The following is a 22,491-nucleotide window of genomic DNA, read 5'->3' on the forward strand; positions in this document are numbered from 1 at the left end:
ACAATCAACAGCCCAATCCGAACGAAAATCACAGTGTCAACGTAAAAAAGAAGAATCACTAGAAAATAATTACGAGGAGCAAGGCAACTCGAGTTGCTTATACGTAGTAGTTATTTTACGTAACCAGCAGCAGCATCCCTCCATAATCCCCTTTTAGCACGTACGGGCCTACGGAGGGGCCAAAATGAAATCCCTATAAACATCGACGTTTCCGTGGGGAACTCAAAACCACGTACATCACCGAATCCATCACCGACCCATTACAGCGTTCGGGTCAGAGAGGACCAACGCAATCGCATCAGCTCCCTTGGGGATTACGACATCACTCGGCGGCGCTTCTCATTTGAGCGAGCGAGCGAGAGGGCGGGGGAAGAGATGAGGGCTTTACTACTGTCGAGATTAGTGAAAGGGGAGCTTTCTCGGATTCCGAGGCCTCCCCCATTATTATTAATGAAATACGCGAGCCTCAGCAGCTCCGCCCACAGCGAGGACGAGCCAACCAAGAAGAAGCGGAAGAGGAGCGACTGTCATATATTGGGTCCCGACCTCCCCGACATTTGGACCCCTCGCAGCTCCGCTCCTCCCGTCCCCTCCTCCTCCTCACAAACCCATGGTAACCAATTTTATAACCATTTAATCGTGTATCCTTGGTTGAATCTCTTGGTTTCATTTTCACAAACACCTGGTGGGCAACTTATGACCATGATCCCCCGCTTTTTCCCCCCCTCCTTTTTTACATTTAAATGTCTTGCGATTCCTTTTCTTAATAGATAATTTTCGGTGGACGCTAGCGTTAATAGATTGTCAATTCTGATCTTATTGCCTCGGTCTTCACGCGAAAAAGGACGATAAATTTGCAGGAAAAAAGGGGAAAGGGAAAGGAATGCTTGAAAGTTTAGTGATCATAAACGAGACTTGAGTGAATTGTATGAAAAAAGGGGAAAGGGAAAGGAATGCTTGAAAGTTTAGTGATCATAAACGAGACTTGAGTGAATTGTATTCATTTTATCCATAATAACTCGGTGTTAAGAAAGTTTAGTGATCATAAACGAGACTTGAGTGAATTGTATTCATTTTATCCATAATAACTCGGTGTTAAGATTCTTGAATCTTAAATGTGTCGAGTGCCTTAAGTAAGTCAGTGAATGACGTTCTTTTGCTAATGAACTATACTAGGTTGAACACTGCGTGCGTTTGGATAAAATACTTGAAAGCAAGGAGCGTACGAGTTTGCCAAAGGACACATAATACTTTGAATTTTCTTATAATTGCGGACTTGCCTATTTTCATTCCTTTTGGGATTTTAACTCAAGAGCGGAGCATTGCTGAGCAGAGGCACATTATCCTCCTCCGTCCTTATACATCTTTGTTAAGAGTACGTGGGTGTTTTTCTTTGCTTCATGCTGTTGGTTGCTTGCTTACTTGCCTGTCCTGGAAGGATTCCGGATCTTTAAAGTGCAATATATATCACGCCGTACTATACAAATTTTGTAACAATCAACATGGGTCAGTGTTGATAGTCTGATATGGAAGGTTTTGATGTACTATACAAATTTTGTAACAATCAACATGGGTCAGTGTTGATAGTCTGATATGGAAGGTTTTGATGGTCACTGTCCAACATTGTAACAATCAACATGGGTCAGTGTTGATAGTCTGATATGGAAGGTTTTGATGGTCACTGTCCAACATGCTTGAGCGGTTTTGTTAGGTTCATGCTGGTTAATTTGAAAACTTTCTACCCTTGGTACACCATTTTCCATATATTCGAAAACAAAGATTGAACTCGAGATTTATTTGGCCAACGTAAGTGTGGATTGCAATCTCATTTTCCTCTTTTTATAACTTCGTTTGATTTATAGAAATGTTTTCAGTACAACTAGTTAACAAATTATAGGAAGTGAGATTTCTAATGTTCTAGTATGCTAGCTATTATGTCTATGTTTCCTGAGACCAATAGATTTCATATCACTATACGAGATTATACATATATATTGGTTTGCTTGGATATGATCTTTTTCCATCTTTTTGAAGCATTTATTTTTCTAACTTCCACAGTTAACGATGAACTGATCCCTACAATTATTGATGGGAAATCAATTGCCCAAGATATAAGAACAGTTGTTGCTGAAGAAGTACGAAAAATGAACAATGCCATCAAGAAAGTTCCTGGATTAGCCGTAGTTTTGGTTGGTCAAAGAAGGGATTCCCAAAGTTATGTTCGGTTTAAAACAAAGGCTTGTGAGGAAGTTGGAATTAGATCTCTCTTAGCAGAACTTCCTGAGGATTGTGCTGATGACGAAGTATTAAATACTGTGTTGGGTTTTAATGAAGACCCGTCGATTCATGGAATTCTTGTTCAACTACCGCTCCCACAAGTAATCTCTCTTTTCTATCTTTGTCACTGCTATTGAGTTTGAAGGAAGCACCAGATCTCTTCTGACAGTTAATGAGAATCTCGAGTCCTTTTTTTTTGTTGTTTAAGCTTTTCTTTGTGCAGAATTTATATTTGACAGTTAATGAGAATCTCGAGTCCTTTTTTTTTGTTGTTTAAGCTTTTCTTTGTGCAGAATTTATATTGAAAATCAACATTCCATTTGTTTGATGGCTGTATATTTTGTAAACCAGCATATGGATGAAGAGAAAATTTTAAGTGCCATAAGTCTAGAAAAAGATGTTGATGGTTTCCATCCTCTGAATGTGGGAAATCTTGCTATGAGCGGTGGAGAACCACTTTTCATTCCTTGTGCAGCAAAGGCTTGCATTGAACTGTTGCTACGATCGGGTGTCGAGCTTATGGGAAAGAATGTGGCTGTGATAGGTCGAAGTAAAGTGGTTGGACTGCCTACATCCTTGCTTTTGCAGGTAATCTGAGTCAAATCTGATTTTGTGGTTCCTAGTGATAGAAAAGATATGAAAGAAAACTGTTTTTTGGGAGACAATAGACGAAAGGGAAATTTAGAGATGTGATTATATTCTTTATGTTTTCTACTATAAAGTGGAAAAACACATTTTTAAAATTTTCTCCTTGCCCATCTTTTGTTTTTTTACTACATTTCCATTCAAGGAGAAAACAAGCAGAAATCTCGACTCATGTTCTTTTTCATTAGCTCACTTCCCTTTTGTAACATATACACTCATCTTCATTTAAATAAATGTTCTAGACTCACGTTCTTTTTCATTAGCTCACTTCGTGAAGGCATGACTTTTGTATTTTGGCAGAGACACCATGCAACAGTCAGTACAGTTCATGCCTTCACGAAGAACCCGGAGGATATCACTCGCGAAGCTGATATTGTGATCTCAGCTGCTGGAGTGCCCAATCTGGTTCGCAAAAGTTGGCTAAAGCGAGGCTCAGTTGTGATTGATGTTGGGACAAATCCAGTCGAGGTAACTATTTCAGATTTTAGGATTTTCTTACTGTTTTCCTTTCGAATTTGTGAACTACCACAGAGAAGCGGAAAGTTTCATACAGGTTATAGTACCTCCTCATCAACTACCCTCTTCCTATAATCATCAACCCTAGTTGTTGTCATCATCGTCAGTAAAGGCCTTTAATGTTGCCAGTATTAGAAAGTCCTATTCCATCTTTTTGGTCACTAGCATCATTACTCGCAATATCATTAGGACATTTCAAATTTAATGTTTAGACTGCATATTTGGACACCTGAGGGCATTTACACTCCAATGAATTCTAATTAATACAAACTAAAACATATGAATTGAGAACCAGGAATTTTGTATAAAAGATATTGACACCAGATTGTATCTGATAGGTTTATGGTATATAGATATGAAGACGTGTCCTTGTATCATTTTGGAAGATCCTGTATCAAATACTTTAAATATGCAGAGGCTTGACATCTATGCCCGCACAGCAAAGAAGCCACTAGCTACTTAGGACCGCCATCTTTATTTCATCACTGCTAATGAATAATCCTTGCTCATCCCCCTTGATGTTTTTGGTAATGCCATCACTAAGAGATGTCCTCATGCAATCGGAGAATTTTTTTGGAAGAGAATTGCTTGCTGATTGATTCAATGTTCATAGTGTTAGTGTTTAGCGTTTTCTTTATATGCATTTTTATGCTTTTCGAGAGAAAGTACGCGCCAAAATTCGGAGTTTGATCCTTTGATTATTTAACGTAATTAAAATTACTTTTTCTTTTTGCGTCTTGGTTTTGCGTGCGGTTTGCACTAAATATTCAAATGCAAGCAAACTTGTTCCTCATGTGCATAAAAATTCCCCCCCCCACCAAAACAAGAAGCATTTTTTTTAGCATGCGTGAAGACCTAAGGAATAAGAATCTGTTATGTTGACAGTTTGAGAAATTGATGCAGGATCCCAACAGTGAGCATGGTTACTATCTCGCGGGGGATGTTTGCTATGAAGAAGCATTACAGGTGGTCTCTGCTATTACACCGGTACCTGGTGGAGTGGGGCCCGTGACGGTTGCCATGCTGCTGTGCAATACTCTTGAATCTGCTAAACGCACGCATGAATTAAGTTGAAGCCTTCGATGGATGCTCGGTCGGGTCTCTGTCATAGTTACTGGTTATGTTATTAATTCATCCCCATGGTTATAATAATAATTGTACATCTATTATTCCCTTTCCTCCCCATTTTTGGCTCTCGGTTCAAGAAAACGTCAGACTGTTTATCGTCCATCTTAGATTTGTATGGGAGCTCTCTACGGTCTACAGAGCTATGCACAATTCTGCTAGTGCTGATGGTATGGTGATAATTCCTGGCCTCTGTTAACTGTTTATCCTTTTCTTGTTAACTGTTATTTTCTGTTATCCTTGTAATTTATTCATTTATTATGCAATAGCTGGAAGAGGGTTATTAGTGTTTTGGCTCTTGTGTATCATTTCTGTATAAATTTAGTAAGAGTTGACTGTTGGATGCAGTATTTAGTTCCGGAAGAAGCGTCATCATTATTTATTTGTTGATTTATTATTATCTCTCTCTCTCTCTCTCTCTCTTTCCGCTTTGTTCGTTTTTTTTTTGTCACATCAGATCGTGACAAAAATTGCTGCTGAACATTATGATGACACTATCCTTTGCTCGTGAAAAAAGTAAAGAAAAATGAAAAATAAAACATAAAAAAAAATTAAAATTAAAAAGAAAAAAAAGAAAAAAGAAAAAGGCATAATATGCCCTTTGCATAAACTCTTCGGACAAATTTTCAAAACCAACCCTTTTAGCATTTTATTTGCAAAAAACGACCTATTTTGAAAATAATTACAAAAACCGACCTGTTTTCAGCCCAGCGCTGAAAACAGGTCGGTTTTTGTAAAAAAGTCTCCGAAACATCACGGGAGTTCAACTCCCGTGAAGTTTATCGAGAAATTAAACTTCACGGGAGTTGAACTCCCGTGAAGCTTAATTTTGCTTAAAACTCCACGGGAGTTCAACTCCCGTGGAGTTACAGTCGAAAATTTCCAGCGAACCGAGTCTCTGGCAAATTGTGACTGCAACTTCACGGGAGTTGAAATCCCGTGAAGTTGCAGTCCACAATTTGCCAGAGATCGAGTCTCTGGAAATTTGGATGACGGACGTGAAGGAGCTAGGAATAGTATGGATGACGGACGTGAAGGAGCTAGGAGGAGAAATAAGTGCAGTAGATGTGATCAACCGGGTCACAACAAAAATAGGTGTCCAGTTAGTATTAGGCGTTGATTTGTATTATGTATCGTTTTGCACTATGTCATTCGTAGTTGTTATCTTTGAAGCGTATGATACTCGTTATTTGTAATATGTTCTGTATGCAACTCCGTTCATTTCACCCATGCACTCTGTATATATGCTCATATTTTAATCACAGGTCTATTCATTATGGATCCGGGACCGGAGAATCCCGACGTTTTGTACCTTCAGGCGAGTCATTGTTCAGACCATATTGGTTCGGGAGAGGTAATACGAATAAATTAGATATATATTTCTTCGATTAATGTAATTTTTTAATGAATATACTTAAAACTGATTCTCGTTTTATGTGCAGCCCGTACCAGAGTACACGATGATCGAGCATTCCCATAGTCATTCGGCATGGGTCATAGAGGATGAGAGGGTACTAGCTTTGATCGCTCAGGCCGGTTTTCGACCGTGTTCGACGATTCGTTATATCAGGCTTGATTGGCCGCTTATCACTGCTTTGATTGAGAGGTGGAGGCCAGAGACCAACACCTTTCACATGCATATAGGGGAGTGCACGATCACTTTACAGGACGTGGCCGTCATACTTGGGCTCCGGATTGATGGACCGGTAGTTACGGGCACCGACGATCATAGTTGGCCGGAGGTATGTGGCCGGCTACTTGGACAGGTTCCCGACTTGAGGAGTGGTGCGATGAAGCTATCGTGGCTTCGTCAGACATTTCAGGGCGACATACCAGAGGATGCCTCTGATGAGACGCTCCAGTTTCATGCTCGTGCATACATATTGCACATGATAGGGTGCGTACTATTTCCTGATGCGAGCAAGACTCTCGTACATGCACGATGGCTGCCACTGCTGGAGGATTTTGGTGTATGCGGGGCACTATCGTGGGGCAGTGCGGTGTTGGCATATTTGTATCGAGAATTGAGTAGAGTATCTCTGATGCAGAATAAAGAATTCAAGGGATGCTGTACGTTGATACAGATTTGGTCATGGGAGCGCATTCATATTGGACGACCCACTTTACTTATGCACCGTGACTTAGAGGGGCAGTATCCGTTGGCATACAGGTATAATTGTACACACACATATTTCATTCGTAACCTGAATATTTGTACTTATATATTCGCTATTCTGCATATAGGTATAACGTGCGATACGCTCAGTACAAATCAGCGACGCGTCACCGTCAGTTTTACCGAAATGAGCTTGATGGCCTCCAGCATGAACAGGTAAATATAAAACTCAAGAAGTATGAATATTATAGTTTTTCTGTATGATAAAGATAAATGTTTTACTTTATTTCAGTTCAAGTGGAGACCCTATACACCGCCGGAGCTCGATATACATTCTCTTGCACCTATCTGCCGAGATAGTCCCGGCTTGTGGAGAGCCAGAGTTCCATTGATCTGTTGGGAGATCGTAGAGATGCATGTACCGGACCGTGTGCTACGGCAGTTTACACTCTCTCAGCATATTCCAGATCCTGTCGAGCAGATCAATCGTCGGCGGCGCCCTACATCGCACCGGACTGACTGGGCCGTAGTCCGTGCGGACTACATAGGCAGGTGGGTTCAGAGGTGGGATTGCATACAGGATACGAGGCCCACAGCTGTTGACTATACCACGTATATGCGTTGGTATTGGGGTATCACACGTAGATGGATCACGCGTGACCCACAGCCTTTAGCTGGACACATGCCACGCCCACCGACAGATAGTTACATCCCTAGTGGGATGAACGAGAGAGATTACGTAAGTTTCTAAGCTAAATTATAATATTTTTTATTGAGTTGATACTTAATAAATTGTTTACCACGCAGGTCCGTGTTTTAGATAGCATTGATGCTGATATTGATGCGCACGTGACTGAGATTCAGGATCAGGTGGCGTTAGGTCTCCTCAGCAGGATCAAGAAGAGCATAGCGCAGGTGTTCCATAAGACTCACGTCGACGAGTTCGCAGGCCGTGAGGACAGGTCTCGCTCATTTGGACGGGCGTACGCTCGACGTCGACGGCCGCGTGATGATGACGCCGGCACTTCGCATGCCGATGGAGCCGGCACTTCGCATGCCGATAAAACGCAGCTGGAAAAAAGGCAAAAACGGCTCCTCCATCCCCGAGGACAAATTTTCAAAACCAACCCTTTTAGCATTTTATTTGCAAAAAACGACCTATTTTGAAAATAATTACAAAAACCGACCTGTTTTCAGCCCAGCGCTGAAAACAGGTCGGTTTTTGTAAAAAAAGTCTCCGAAACATCACGGGAGTTCAACTCCCGTGAAGTTTATCGAGAAATTAAACTTCACGGGAGTTGAACTCCCGTGAAGCTTAATTTTGCTTAAAACTCCACGGGAGTTCAACTCCCGTGGAGTTACAGTCGAAAATTTGCCAGAGATCGAGTCTCTGGAAATTTGGCACTGCAACTTCACGGGATTTCAACTCCCGTGAAGTTGCAGTCACAATTTGCCAGAGACTCGGTTCGCTGGAAATTTTCGACTGTAACTCCACGGGAGTTGAACTCCCCGTGGAGTTTTAAGCAAAATTAAGCTTCACGGGAGTTCAACTCCCGTGAAGTTTAATTTCTCGATAAACTTCACGGGAGTTGAACTCCCGTGATGTTTCGGAGACTTTTTTACAAAAACCGACCTGTTTTCAGCGCTGGGCTGAAAACAGGTCGGTTTTTGTAATTATTTTCAAAATAGGTCGTTTTTTGCAAATAAAATGCTAAAAGGGTTGGTTTTGAAAATTTGTCCTAAACTCTTCCGCTTCCGCTTTGATAAGCAGCCAATCTTATCCGGTCCTCACAAAAACTCGTTGGAGGAGGGAGAGCGAGGAATGGCTTCCAGCGTCTCGATGCTCTCTTCTTCTTCTTCCTGTTCTCCCCTCGGCGACAGCCTCAGGTATAATAATTGAACCGGATTCTTCAATCAATCGACCAATCAGTCAGTCGGTCAGTGTTCTTGTAGTTCGTTTTTTTAAAAAAAAATCATACCCATGGCGATTTGTTCTATCGGGTCGTTTGCAGGGCTCGTGCGGGCTTGAACCAGCAGAAGACTGCTGCTGCTTTAGGCGTCAAGATCAGCGAGGGCAATGGCGGGCTTCCCAAGGTCTCGTTGACCTCTTCTCGTGGCAGGTGAGGAATTTGAATTTTTTTTTTATAGCATTTCACACATTCTCCACGTTTTTGGTATGCAATTTGCTGGATTTGGGACGGTTTGATTTAAACGGAAGCTGATGTCTGTTATTGGGTGCGTGCGCTGCTGTTATGAAATGAATGATAAACCATGGGCTCTGAAATCTACTGACAACTTCAAGGTTTTATTAGCTTCAGATATATTTCTTAGCCTCGAGTTATGTTTTGCTGGAATTGCTATTCCGTTTTAAATATGTTTCTTTCAATATTTAAGGGAAGGGATGGCTTCATCCCTCGTCTTTTAATGTTTGGAATATATTACGATGGTTATGTTGGTTATGACTTGTGGAAATCCATTGAACTTGTATTCTCATTGTTGGGATCACATAGTTTGCCAAGTGTATCTTTCGAGTTCTTCTATATACGTCTACTTTCACATAGTTCACCCCCATGCACATTATCAGTCTGTCTAGGCTTTTTCCTCTAGCATCGCCTTCGAAAATCCAGAAAATAATTGGTTTCTACCAGTGATTCAAAACATTACATATCATCATCAACATTGAAGCCTTCTGTCCTGTCAAAATGGATAACCTCCACAATATCTGAATCATTCTCATAGCCAGTTGTGACCTCATGTCTACTTGTTGATTTGAAGATTTTCTGGGAAGCAACACAGTCATCATGCAATATTATATTTGACGTACATGAAATGAATGGGAACATAAAAAGTTTTGGTATGCATATGATATGCCAATTTAATAGAAATTGATAAAACTTACATGTTTGCACTTTGCAGCGAAGCTGAGATTTATCTATTTGGTGGATGTATCACATCTTGGAAGCTTGCCAATGGCAAAGATCTCCTCTTTGTTCGACCAGATGCTGTTTTCAATGGGAATAAACCTATCAGGTCATGTATAAATGACTCTCACTACTGTTTACGCCTTACTTTTATCTGTTTTGAATCTAACAAGCAAGTTTCACTTAAGTATACTGGCCTTAATCCATTCCAATGTGTTGATACCAATTTTTTTTAGATTTGTGGAACATATTAGTTTAGGTATTCCCTCTGCTTTTATTTGAAGTGTATTTTAATTTGTTTTATTTTATTTTTTTCTGTTGGAGTAGGATTGGGGATGGGGGTTTTGAGAATTCTTAAATGCAATATCTCTTATGGAGGGTCACACTTTGATTACTAAATGGAAGCAATGCATTATACTTGGCAAAATAATTTGTTGCCCTTATTTAGACGTCATTTTACATAGGCATATGCTCCTATGATTGGATAAAGTACTTGTTGTTGAAATGTAGCATCCTGGGCGTATTCATGTCGTGAATTAGATTGTAACAACGTGCATTGGATCAAATTGTCCAACATGATTAGTAATAACTGTTATCTATGCAATAAATAAAAAATTAAACTCTCCATTGAGTAGAAGCTATCTGTTTAATGTTTATTATTATTATTTTTCTTCACATCTTAAAGTGGTGATGTCTAACATGTTTTGCTACGTACCAGTGGAGGAATCCCACACTGTTTTCCCCAGTTTGGACCAGGTCCTATCCAGCAGGTGTAGATCTTTTTCCAATACAAATTTTCATATCAGCAATTACTATATTTATATTTACATCAATCTCCATAACAATATTCTGTAAGTGCTTAGTATTTCATTATATTTTGCTATTCAGTATGTTTATTTTTGAAGATTATCTACACTATTTTTGAATATTAGTTACTACTTTTTTCATGTTTCGGATCAAGTTTGATCTCTATGTAGCTTTTACTACCTTAAAGCATATCCTTGTCTTATCTTCTTAAACATCACAATATATTGGATTTGGCAGCATGGTTTTGGAAGGAACATGAATTGGTCTCTTGCTGATTCTGAGAACAGTGAAGGAGATCCAACGGTAACATTGGAACTTAAGGATGATAATTATAGTCGGTCAATGTGGGACTTTAGTTTTCACGCTTCATACAGGGTAAGAGGATTCCATTGATCAATTTGTGTTATCTATTGCTTTATATTTAATGATTCTTTTTCAATCATTGACATCAATGACATGTAATGTCTCTATTCTTTTTTAAGTCCTACGAGTTACGAGTTAGTTGCATGCTCTGTTCTTGTATCTTCTGACTTGGGTCCTTTTTTATTTGGTCTGTTTCGTGAGATATGCTCAAAAAAAAAAAATAAAAAAAATAAAATAAAACTGGTATTCCTGTAAGAAATTATTCAGTAAGTTTAAATTTCACCAAGTTTGTTGAGTAAGTGTTTTCAGAATGTTTGGCATAACTAATGAGTTTGACGAATGATGGACAAGATTTAATATGTGTAGTTACGTCCTTCTAGTACCAGAACATGTAGATACATATTAATTAACAGTATCATGTTCATGAAATAAATGGAAACCTAAATTTCCATTTTGATCTATCTTCTGCTCATGCAAATCATACAGGAAAATGTGAACATAGGTTCATTCACGCACATGCAAAGGTATATTGGTTGTTCCTTTTTTACACAAACTTCACTAGCTTGACCTTGATTTACTCAGTAAGTATACTTGTAGGTTTTATGACAAAGCTCTCTCTTGTTCATAGTTTGCTCTGCTAAACATTTGGCATTTGCTCACAGAGGGTTGATTTCAATCTAATAGTTTCCCTAAAAACTGGTTAATAGTTTTGAACCTTCCATATTTGGAGATTTAAAAAAAAAAAACCATTTTAAAAAAATAATTAGCAAAAAAGTCCTTTGTGCTAAATAATTAGCAAAATCGACCTCCTTTTGGCCAGCCTTGGTAAGCTGGCAAAAAAGAGGTCGATTTTGTAAAATTTGGCATTAAAAATACACGGGACTATTAGTCCCATGCATTTAGCGTTTACTAATTAACTCCTAAGCACAATCTAGAAAACGCACGGGACTAATAGTCCCGTGTGCTTTCAGGCTTTTCAATGGCTTGGTCGACTGGTGACATGACGCTGCGGGAGGACGCATAGGCGTTTGTATGGTGTGGAGATCACGTGGGCTTTCGAGAGTATTGAAGAGCATGGCCCCACGCTTTACACATGGTTGGGTAACCTGCTGTCACGAAGTGCTACCGCTTCAAAGCGAGCAAGCAACAGAGAAGGCCTTTGTCCCTTGCAGGAAATGATGGCGGGCTGAAAACATCCACGAGCGCTTGATTCCGAATTCGGAAAATTTCCGTTATTTTATGTACACGTTGACTTTGTGGAACCCGGATATTATTGGACATGTGTTGAGTGTTTGATGGTTAGCTGAGGTATGGGTTTCGGCCTTTCGGGTGTAGTGAGGATCCTTGATTTGAAAAGTTTTCACTTTTTTGGTGGAAGTTGCTGCTGAATGGATGGGTGTAAGATGCCGCTTAAACACACGGGACTAATCCCGTGTGTTTTCCGGATTGTACTTAAGAGATGATTAGTGATGTCTATGTTGTGCCTGGTGCTGTGTCGAGGAACCAAACCAAACGCCAATCCAAGAGAGTCAAACGAACCAAATATCAATGCACAAACAAAACACCAATTTTAACGTGGTTCGGCAAGTTGCCTACGTCCACGGGGCAAGGGGGGATGGGGTTTTCACTAATAGAGAAAGAGTACAAACTGAGATTACAAATCACTCGAAGGAACAAACTAATCTCACCAACAAAACTCTTAATCTCTCCAAATAAAACCCCTAAACAAATAGCTCAAAAATACATCTTTTTGTGCTCCAAATAGCCCCCAATCAATGCTTAATCAAAGCCTAAACCAAGCCTAGGAAACCCTAAAAAACGTGTCTCTATTTATAGCAAAACACAATCCCAAACTGATTGGGATTCTAAAAACGAGTCTGCCACACCCTGCACCATGGGTGTGGCAGAGGGTGTGGTGCAGGACAGATTCTGCCACACCCTGCACCGTGGGTGTGGCAGAGGGTGTGGTGCAGGACAGATTCTACCACACCCATGGCAGACACCACACCAGGGTGTGGTGGAGTCTGTTTTGAGTTATTCTTCACGTTTTTCACAATTCCTTCGCCGTTTTCACAATTCTCCACCTCGGCGAAGTGTTCCCAACACTGAGCCGACACCAACCAAAACAAATGCCTCACTTGTTGCATCCAGTACGCCACGGCAACGGACTCATGACAACGGACTCCATCCACACAAGTCGAGACCCAAACGGGAGTGCGAACACTCACCCAAACGTCGGTATCTACTCACCAAATCGGCTGCATCAAAACTGACTGCCTACGTATCCTCTTGCCCAAGGAATCAAGCCTTCACGTAGTTCACCCAAACGGCCTCCAAAGGCCCTCAAACAAATAGAAAAGTCTGCAACTCTTCCCCAATATCGCCAACGGATCTGCAACTAATAGCGGCCCCAAACTGATACAAATCAAACACCTCCATATGAGGTGAACCAATGGCCGTATCCAAATCATGTCCACCAGCTGCAACCGAATCCAAAACCAATCCATCATCTGCATCCGAAATCAAATGATCCCCAACCTGTGTCACCTCAGCTGGAATCCCAAATGACGCAGTATGATCTGGAGTATGTGGAATAAGTTCCACCCAACGTGAAGTAGCATCACCCTCCACCTGCTGCGATATCCAAACGACCTGATCAAACGATAATCAACTGAGCCTCCGAACCCCAAACGCGCAATCGGATCCAATCTCACATCCACGATGTGACCAAATGCTGGGTATCCAAATATCCGACGCGACCCAAAATCTGAAGCAGCTCCACCAGATCTAATAACTCCTAAAGCAGCAGTCGGCGACCTATGCATAAGATGACCCAAATATGTCGAAGCCCGCACACCAATGCCAATGCTCGACATCAAACGCCGATCCTCCTCCAGAAAGGAACGACCCATCGAAACTGTCATCTCATCTCGTCGCCCCAAAGTCTCCACACCAATGAAGTGTCTCCTATTGCCGTGAGCTCGGCACCAACGCAAGAAAGGACCCCTACCAAAGCTGAAACAATGAGTTACCTTTCTGCCAATACACTTCTTCCAATTGTTGTTGACTTCTAGGACTTTACACCAACGGGAACTGGTCGCGACCCAATAATGCCTAGAACAATCACCAACTGTGGAAACCAAGATACGATTACCTCCCAATGATGCCTCCTTGGAAGGCCCCCAAATGCCTGACTGAACACCTCCAAAAAGACCCCTCGCTCGATGGATAGAAGTGCCAAACTCCACCACGGTCTCGCTCATCCTAATGTGCTCACAGGACTTCAATCTGCAGGTCATAGCACTCCTCAACAACCAATGCACGGTATTACCAATCATATACCCCAGCACCAAACAATGCCACAGTCTAGCCGAATCTGATGAAGTCGTCATTTCCCTATCAATCACCGTGCTTCCGTGCAAATAATACAAATTTCTTCTTCTGACGCCCTTCATCACAATCATGGACCCAAATGTAACCTTCAAGCGTGCATCCGCCAAGGTCACCCTATAGCCAGCTGCCTCCAAAGCTCCAAGTGAAATGATGTTCTTCTTCAACTGAGGAACGAACCTCACTCCAACCAACTCCCGAATCACCCCGTCACTCATCCTGATCCGAACAGTACCAATACCACCAATAGAGCATTTGTGATCATTCCCCATGAGCACGAAATCCCCTCTTTCCAACTCCTGAAAGCTGGAGAACCAATCCCTCCTAGGGCAAATGTGGTATGTAGCACCCGAATCCAATATCCACTCTGTAGAGTAGGCAACACAAACTGACGGCAGTGCAGATAACGAGTAGCCCGAAGAATCCGAATCTGAATCGTTGCCACTAGCCTTGACAACATTCGCCTCTGAAGCTTGAATAGCTTTTCCCTTATTCTTCCCGGCTCGATCAACTAACTTTGGGCAATCGGCTTTCCAATGTCCATCTTCTTTGCAAAAGGCACATTGATTCTTACGAACTCCAAGATGTGCCCCTCTAGACTGCGACCTCCCACTACGGTTTGGACCCTTTGCTCTTGCGACCAACGCCCCCGCTACCGGCTCAAACGAAGTCTCCTTATCCTTCTTTCGAAGCTGATAATTCACAAGTGCAGCGGTGACCTCACTATACGAAAGAGATGCCTTCCCATTAATAAGAGTAAGAACGAAGGTCTCATATTCCTCGTCGGGCAAGGAACTCAACAACAACAACGCCTTGTCCTCATCTTCAATCACCACATCTACATTCGTCAAATCCGCAAGAAGCTTCGTGTAGTGGTTCATGTGATCACCAATGGAGGTTCCTTTCTTCAACTGGAAGCGGTAAAGCCTCCTCTTCAAATGCAAGCGATTCTCCACACTCTTGGTCAAATACTTGCTCTCAAGGATCTCCCAAATCTTCTTTGCAGAAGTCTCATTGATCACATCATACTTTAGATCTTGAGTGAGACAAGACCTAATCACACCACACGCCGTTCGATTCATCTTTTTCCAAACCTTCTCATCAATGTTGTCCGGTTTCCCGTCCAACTCCAACGTATCTTCCAAATTTTGCGCGTTGAGCGCATCCATGACTTCGCATCGCCAAAGTCCAAAATTGTTTGTGCCATTGAACTTTTCCACGTCAATCTTCATCGAGTGGATATTCAAGCTTTGGACGGTCTTCACGCCGGAAGTACTGCCCACAACTCCTTCTTTCTCGGCCATAATCCTCAAGGCACCACCAAACCAATGCGGAAACAAATGAGAAATAGATCCAAACTGAAAAAGACGAGATTTTTACTAAAAAGATCCCACCTTTATCACCAAACGAAGTCCTAGATGAACTTCCAAAGCGATCTACTCCTCCAAATAGCCCAAGCGTTGCCCGAGCTCTGATACCACTTGTTGTGCCTGGTGCTGTGTCGAGGAACCAAACCAAACGCCAATCCAAGAGAGTCAAACGAACCAAATATCAATGCACAAACAAAACACCAATTTTAACGTGGTTCGGTAAGTTGCCTACGTCCACGGGGCAAGGGGGGATGGGGTTTTCACTAATAGAGAAAGAGTACAAACTGAGATTACAAATCACTCGAAGGAACAAACTAATCTCACCAACAAAACTCTTAATCTCTCCAAATAAAACCCCTAAACAAATAGCTCAAAAATACCTCTTTTTGTGCTCCAAATAGCCCCCAATCAATGCTTAATCAAAGCCTAAACCAAGCCTAGGAAACCCTAAAAAACGTGTCTCTATTTATAGCAAAACACAATCCCAAACTGATTGGGATTCTAAAAACGAGTCTGCCACACCCTGCACCATGGGTGTGGCAGAGGGTGTGGTGCAGGACAGATTCTACCACACCCATGGCAGACACCACACCAGGGTGTGGTGGAGTCTGTTTTGAGTTATTCTTCACGTTTTTCACAATTCCTTCGCCGTTTTCACAGTCTAAACACACGGGACTAATAGTCCCGTGTATTTCTAACATTAAATTTAGCAAAACCGTCCTCTTTTTGGTCAGTCTTGATGAGCTGGCCAAAAAGAGGTCGACTTTGCTAATTATTTAGCAAAAATGTTGATTTTGCTAATTTTTTTAAAGGGTCCTTTTAGAAAAATTCTCCTCCATATTTTTGTAGATCTCATAGCACCTCTTCATGTCTTCAGTAAATTACTAAATTGTCTTATGATGATATCATTTTCTTGTGATGCTTTGCAGGTCATGCTAAATTCTAAGTCCCTGTCTACTGTCCTGACTATCACCAATACAGACAAGCAGCCCTTCTCCTTTAGCACTGCATTACATACCTATTTCTGTGTTAAGACCATGCACATGTTTCTTTATGTTATATACTCCAAAACGTGAAAGTGTTCAAGCTGGCACTTATAGCACATTGGTTATTTGCAGGCATCTGTGACAGGAGCATCAGTAAAAGGTCTTAAAGGTTGTACAACTCTCAACAAGGATCCTGACCCTTCCAATCCTTTGGAGGGTAAGGAGGAGAGGTCTGTATTGAAGTGTCTCTCTTATTTACTATTCATAAATGTCTGGCCAAGAACTAGTACTTTCCTAAGGTATAATCAGTTGAAACATAAAACTATTTATGTTTCAAGATTCTAGGAAGTGAAATTTTATCAACTAATAGGAGTTTGATTTCATTTGTTTCATCGACTTATATTTGTGCCATAGAGATGAATAAGATTTTAGAAATGTGTCATCTTGCTACTTTTGACTTGGAAGTCTGTTGGATCTTGGAGCATTGAGGTTCTCTCTTTGGATGCTCTCTGTAGGAGCACAATTTTAGGCCTATCATTGGCTGCCCTTCTTATGAAGGTCTTCTCTTCCTCATTGTTACCTCGTCTAGGGAGTTTTTGATAGATAGCTGATGTCAGGTTAAGAGCTGGTGCAGAAGCTCGGTCAATTTATTTCCTGAGCTTTCTCCACCTTGACTTGTCCTCCACATCCAACCCTATTTTGTTGGAAACAGTTTCAACGATGATGTGTCTTAGCCAATTAATCTTGCTAAAACATTGACATAGCACATGCTTTGTTTGATATTCAAATAGCACATATTATGTCACCTATGCATGTTTGTAAGATGTAGAATGATCAAGTATTTCCAAGTTTTTAAACCAGTTTCATTGTAATTTAGGGAAGTGATCAATTTTCCTGGATTTGTTGATTGTGTTTACCTCAACGCACCGAATGAGCTTCTTCTTGACAATGGACTGGGAGATGTAATAACCATAAAAAACAAAAAGTATGTACCTGAATTCTTTTGCAGACTTGTATTTTTCTTTTCTTTTCTTGTCTTTTTCTCCTCTACAAATCTCTTCCTATATCTTTTCATTCATCCTTATTGCTCATGCAGCTGGACGGATGCTGTTTTATGGAATCCACACTTACAGATGGAAGCCTGCTACAAAGATTTTGTCTGTGTTGAAAATGCAAAGGTACTGGAATCATTTTTACTTACATTTGTTCCCCAAGACCTTGGTCTGACAATCTTACTTTGTTTTGTTCTTTCCAGATAGGAAAAGTTCAACTAGATCCCGAGCAGTCTTGGGTTGCAGAACAACATATTTCTGCTAGCTGAAGTGACAGGCTATATACATTTTGAGTTTGCAAAAATAAATTACAAAATATTACAAAAGAATAACTACTGTATTTGCAGAATCAGAACAATTCGAAAAGATGATTGTCTTTGTTTTGTGAGATGAAACTGGTATGCCTTTTAGCTAATACAATTATCATATTTTGCTGAACAGAGATAATGACAAATGACTTGAGAACTGACTTTCCCTTCTCCCTTGATTCTCCTGGAAAAACATAAAAGTATCATAGTTCCTAAAATTTTGCCCTTCTGGTTACTGACAGCTTCTACAGAAACTCTTAAGGAGTTCTGGAAGGAATTCAGGACCATTTAAGTTTTGTTAATTTCCTGTCTCTTAAACGGAGAATTCTGTCCGCGACTGTATTTTCAATACCTCTAAAAATTTCAAATATTAGAGATATTTAAAAATGGAAATTAGAAAGTTAAATTTCCTTGTTATGCCGTCTCTTGAAACGAAAGTAGGTAAGTGTCTGTTGTTTGTTCTTGTTCCAATTTTCACCCCTTTTTATTCTCTTATACGTATATATCCTTTTTGCCCCCTGGACGAAGCTGAGTACTCTGATTCTATATAGTGGTCGTAGATAAATATGTATGCCTTTTAGCTAATACAATTATCATATTTTGCTGAACAGAGATAATGACAAATGACTTGAGAACTGACTTTCCCTTCTCCCTTGATTCTCCTGGAAAAACATAAAAGTATCATAGTTCCTAAAATTTTGCCCTTCTGGTTACTGACAGCTTCTACAGAAACTCTTAAGGAGTTCTGGAAGGAATTCAGGACCATTTAAGTTTTGTTAATTTCCTGTCTCTTAAACGGAGAATTCTGTCCGCGACTGTATTTTCAATACCTCTAAAAATTTCAAATATTAGAGATATTTAAAAATGGAAATTAGAAAGTTAAATTTCCTTGTTATGCCGTCTCTTGAAACGAAAGTAGGTAAGTGTCTGTTGTTTGTTCTTGTTCCAATTTTCACCCCTTTTTATTCTCTTATACGTATATATCCTTTTTGCCCCCTGGACGAAGCTGAGTACTCTGATTCTATTTAGTGGTCATATGAGAAGGTTGTTATTGTTATTTCTTTCATTAAGGGAGGAGACAGCTTCTAAATACATTGGTTGTGCACCTCCAGTCTGGGATCATTCATTCGGTTTTTGTGCTGTATAGAACAGTGGTTTCCTTTGAGTTTGGTATAAATACCTTGCATTTTTTTGGTATGACTGTCAGGTACCTGGTTACATAATCATGCTGGATAAAGCCATTATCCCATGCTTTTGGAGTCGGCTTATAGCAATCCAACTATGTCTTATGCTGCTTGCTGTTTGCGTGGAATAACTGTAATGTAGCTGATTCTATCCTTTATTAAAGTTTTTTTAAAGTACATGGAAGGTTGTGTCTCCTACCTCTGAAATGGCTTCTTAACTGTATGAGAAGTCTATTTAAGTTCTTCTCTAATGCACCTGCTATCGCACCTACAAAAACCTGAAAACACGGATGATGTTTTTCTTCCATGTCTGTTAATTTTCTTCGGGTAAGCGTGTACAAGACAAATGACATAATTATATTGCGACATCTGAATTTGTTATTTCATTGCTTGGGTCCTATATTATATTTTGCTTCTTGCATTTAGCAGGAGTTATGGATAATTGTCAGAAATACCGCATGGAGTATGATAGTTTTCTATGTTTGAGATTACTTTGACAAAACTTCCAAATAACTCCTTGACTCTACGTTCAATTATGTATTCTTCTTTCATATTATACATTAGACACATGTTTACATCGTTTAGTTTTTCTCTGTTGCTCTTATCAACTTATCCGCTATCTTTAGTGTTAAATTAGTTGGTAGAACTGTTATGCTCAACTTCTTTACCAATAATCTTTACAGGAGCAGTGACCATCTGCAAAAATATCAAACCGACTTCTGTCCCTCATGATGATCTTACGACCGTAAACCTTGCTGATTATCTTGCTTATGTTATGGCAGTCCTTGCACGCTCTTAGGTTCTTGATTATATGAATTGTTAATCCTGGTTCAGTTCTAATGAGCCCAAAAGCAATAGCGAGCTTCTCACTATGGAAATGGACTGCAGTTTCTTTCTCGTCCTCTTCCAAACTGCTTGACACTTACTACGTCTCTGATCCCCTTCCTTCTTCAGTCTTCCCAGAATCTTATTCCACTCAAGGTTGATCTTTTCTATATATTTGTGCGATCTGTCTCCAGCAAAGAACTCATGCACTGTTCTATCAACATTTATCAGGCTGGATCCTGGTAGTTTCAGAACCTTCCTTCTTCTCATCATCTTTCTCACCATTGCAGCTCGATTCCGATCCCCATTTGCTGCTAAAACATTTGCCAAATTTACATAACGTCCTCCATGGTTTGGGTCCAACCTGATCAAAATTTTTCCTACATGCATTCCCCTGTTATGATCTCCATGAATTCGACAAGCAGCGAGCAATGCTCCCCAAACAACTTCGTTTAATCAACCAGCTCGGCCTAGAACGTCCACCATGCAACCATAGTGTTCAACTGTCAGCCTAATATTGTAATATTTCTCCATTCTTTCAAACAGAGCTTTCCCCTCCTCGACCAAACCGGAGTAACTGCATGCTGTGAGAACTCCTGTAAAAGTAATATCATTCGGCTTAATTTCTTTATCTTCAATGTCTTTGAAAAGATGAAGCGCTTATCGTCCTTGGCCATGTATTGCAAAACCGGTGATAATGGCTGTCCACAGAGAAACACATCTTGTCTCTACTATTTTATTGAAGGTGATCACTGCTTCATCAAGCTCACCACATTTGGCATACATGTCCACAAGAACACGGCCAAGTACCTTATCTAACTCGACTTTTTTCCTTCTGATGTAGGTGTGAACCCATCGACCTTGTTCAAGAGCGTCAAGGTGTGCACAGGCAGATAGCGCACATGCTAGCGCTACATTATCAGGTTCCACTCTTCTTTCTTGCTTCTCTTGAAAGAGTTCCAATGCGTCCTTAAAGAGGAAAATTTCTACATATCCATTTATCATTACAGTCCATGATATAACATTTTTTTCTTCCATCATATCAAATAGCCTTTTTGCAATATCAATTTGTTCACTTTTTGCATAGGGATCTCTCAGTGGCATTCTTCTGAAGAGGCTGCTGGCAGAGGCAATGCAGCCGAACTTGGCATAAGCATGAAGAAGAGCGTTCAGAGTGTAGATTTCAGATGCGAAGCCAAATTTGATGACGTGGCAATGAATTTGATGAATTTCTTCGAGAGTGCAGGCCTTTATAGGGAAAGGAAATGTGTGGAGGTTATGAGGAGCTGCATTGTCGAGCATCTGGCAGTAGAGGAGGATAGATTGTTCTTGATTTTGGCTTGGAGAAAGCTCTGATGATGGTGTTCCACATGAATGTGTTGGATTCTGTCAAAGAACTGAAGAGGGTAGGTTAAAAGCCAATATCAGTAGCCAGCGAGGTGTTACAAAGAGCAGTTAACAATTTGCTACAGGGAATGGTTTGATGCGAACAAGGCCTGTTTTGATCATTCGGATGTGGATTTGTTTCGCTTGTTCTCGGTCTGAGCATTTTTCTAGTAGAGGAATGCATGATGTTGGCTCAGGTTTGTAGGAGAGAGCAGCAGACCCATGGCAGCTCACTGTAGGATAGTGGTGTTGGTTAGCTAGGGATCAGTTACCGAATTAAAGGTAGGATTTTTATTAAGGTGTTTCAGCGTGAGGTGCTACCGTAATGTCTTTGGGAAAGGTTGTTGCTGGCAATATTACCAGAATATCCGTACGTTTTTACATTGATGTTCGACTTGTCCCTGGTTCTTTTGCCCCCGGTCCATGATTGGTTGCGAGTGAACAAATAGCAGCGTATATGCATTTTTTTTTTCCAATTCTCAGAGAACTGGAAAAAAATTAAGGGATTTAGTATAAAGATGTGCTTTTAAGGTTTGTTAATAGTTAGTTATTTCTTTTTACTTAAATTTTCTATCAAGGTAGTTGATCCTTTTATTGTTCCTTGACCATGATATTTTTAATACAAAAGCAACTACATCGATTGCGATATCAGCTGTAAACTTTCTGAGAACTTTCGCAGTTTGCGCGCTCCTTGCCTAATTCATATGTTGTTCTTTTGGTTATCTGTATACGGGATGGATTTTAAATAAAAACTTTTACAATTTATGAAAGTTAACCGTAACTTATTTGCACATGTGACGTACCTGCGTAATATGGCTTCATTCTATTGAGGCAGCTGAGTGATCCCATCGCAGCAGCTCCCTCGAACCCCTGAAAAGGTACCCCCAAAAATTCCTAAACAATTAATGTTTATTATTCTATATGCTTCCTTAAACTCTTTTTAATAAAATGCGCGCGCGTGTGTACATATATATACGTTTACTATTTCATTCTATATGCTTCATTCTATATGCTTTTCTTCGTGAAACGTAGGCTTCTGCTGCTGATAAGATTGAAGGACTAGCTAGTTTGGTTCTGATTGCAGTCATGAAAAGAATGGCCAAAAACTGAATGTTGTAGGATAAAAGTTGAGCCTCGACCGGTTATACTTGCGCTTGGAAGCTGGTTTCAGAAATCACACCATTACGTACGCTCGCATGTAGCTCACAGGGATAAACATA

At 40.5% G+C, this 22,491-nt stretch overlaps 3 protein-coding genes and 1 long non-coding RNA gene across 5 annotated transcripts; all 4 read left to right on the plus strand.

The window, feature by feature from the left end:
* Positions 145-4,921, plus strand: LOC109827137 (bifunctional protein FolD 1, mitochondrial-like). Its single transcript, XM_020394129.1, has 5 exons — positions 145-613; positions 2,059-2,378; positions 2,629-2,865; positions 3,223-3,390; positions 4,342-4,921. Exons 1-5 carry the CDS (start codon positions 376-378, stop codon positions 4,510-4,512), a joined length of 1,134 nt encoding a protein of 377 aa, XP_020249718.1. The 5' UTR covers positions 145-375; the 3' UTR covers positions 4,513-4,921.
* LOC109841969 (protein MAIN-LIKE 1-like) lies at positions 5,583-8,168 on the plus strand. Its single transcript, XM_020410895.1, has 6 exons — positions 5,583-5,917; positions 6,006-6,733; positions 6,808-6,895; positions 6,972-7,418; positions 7,487-7,761; positions 8,117-8,168. The coding sequence occupies exons 1-6, from the start codon at positions 5,840-5,842 to the stop codon at positions 8,166-8,168; spliced, it is 1,668 nt and encodes a 555-aa protein (XP_020266484.1). The 5' UTR covers positions 5,583-5,839.
* LOC109827218 (putative glucose-6-phosphate 1-epimerase) lies at positions 8,426-18,037 on the plus strand. 2 transcript variants are annotated; one of them, XM_020394218.1, is made up of 10 exons: positions 8,427-8,566; positions 8,692-8,799; positions 9,596-9,709; positions 10,319-10,370; positions 10,645-10,782; positions 16,460-16,558; positions 16,649-16,746; positions 17,394-17,501; positions 17,613-17,694; positions 17,772-18,037. In XM_020394218.1, the coding sequence occupies exons 1-10, from the start codon at positions 8,502-8,504 to the stop codon at positions 17,835-17,837; spliced, it is 930 nt and encodes a 309-aa protein (XP_020249807.1). In that variant the 5' UTR covers positions 8,427-8,501; the 3' UTR covers positions 17,838-18,037. The 2 variants fall into 2 exon arrangements, with proteins under 2 accessions (XP_020249874.1, XP_020249807.1); XM_020394285.1 differs by lacking the exon at positions 16,460-16,558 and having other exon boundaries at positions 8,426-8,566.
* LOC109827347 lies at positions 20,335-21,925 on the plus strand. The gene is made up of 3 exons (XR_002243409.1): positions 20,335-20,630; positions 20,730-20,808; positions 20,973-21,925. It is a non-coding gene; the product is annotated as an uncharacterized LOC109827347 (long non-coding RNA).

The sequence above is a fragment of the Asparagus officinalis genome, chromosome 1 (assembly GCF_001876935.1).
Source record: "Asparagus officinalis chromosome 1, Aspof.V1, whole genome shotgun sequence".
Classification (NCBI taxonomy): Eukaryota; Viridiplantae; Streptophyta; class Magnoliopsida; order Asparagales; family Asparagaceae; genus Asparagus; species Asparagus officinalis.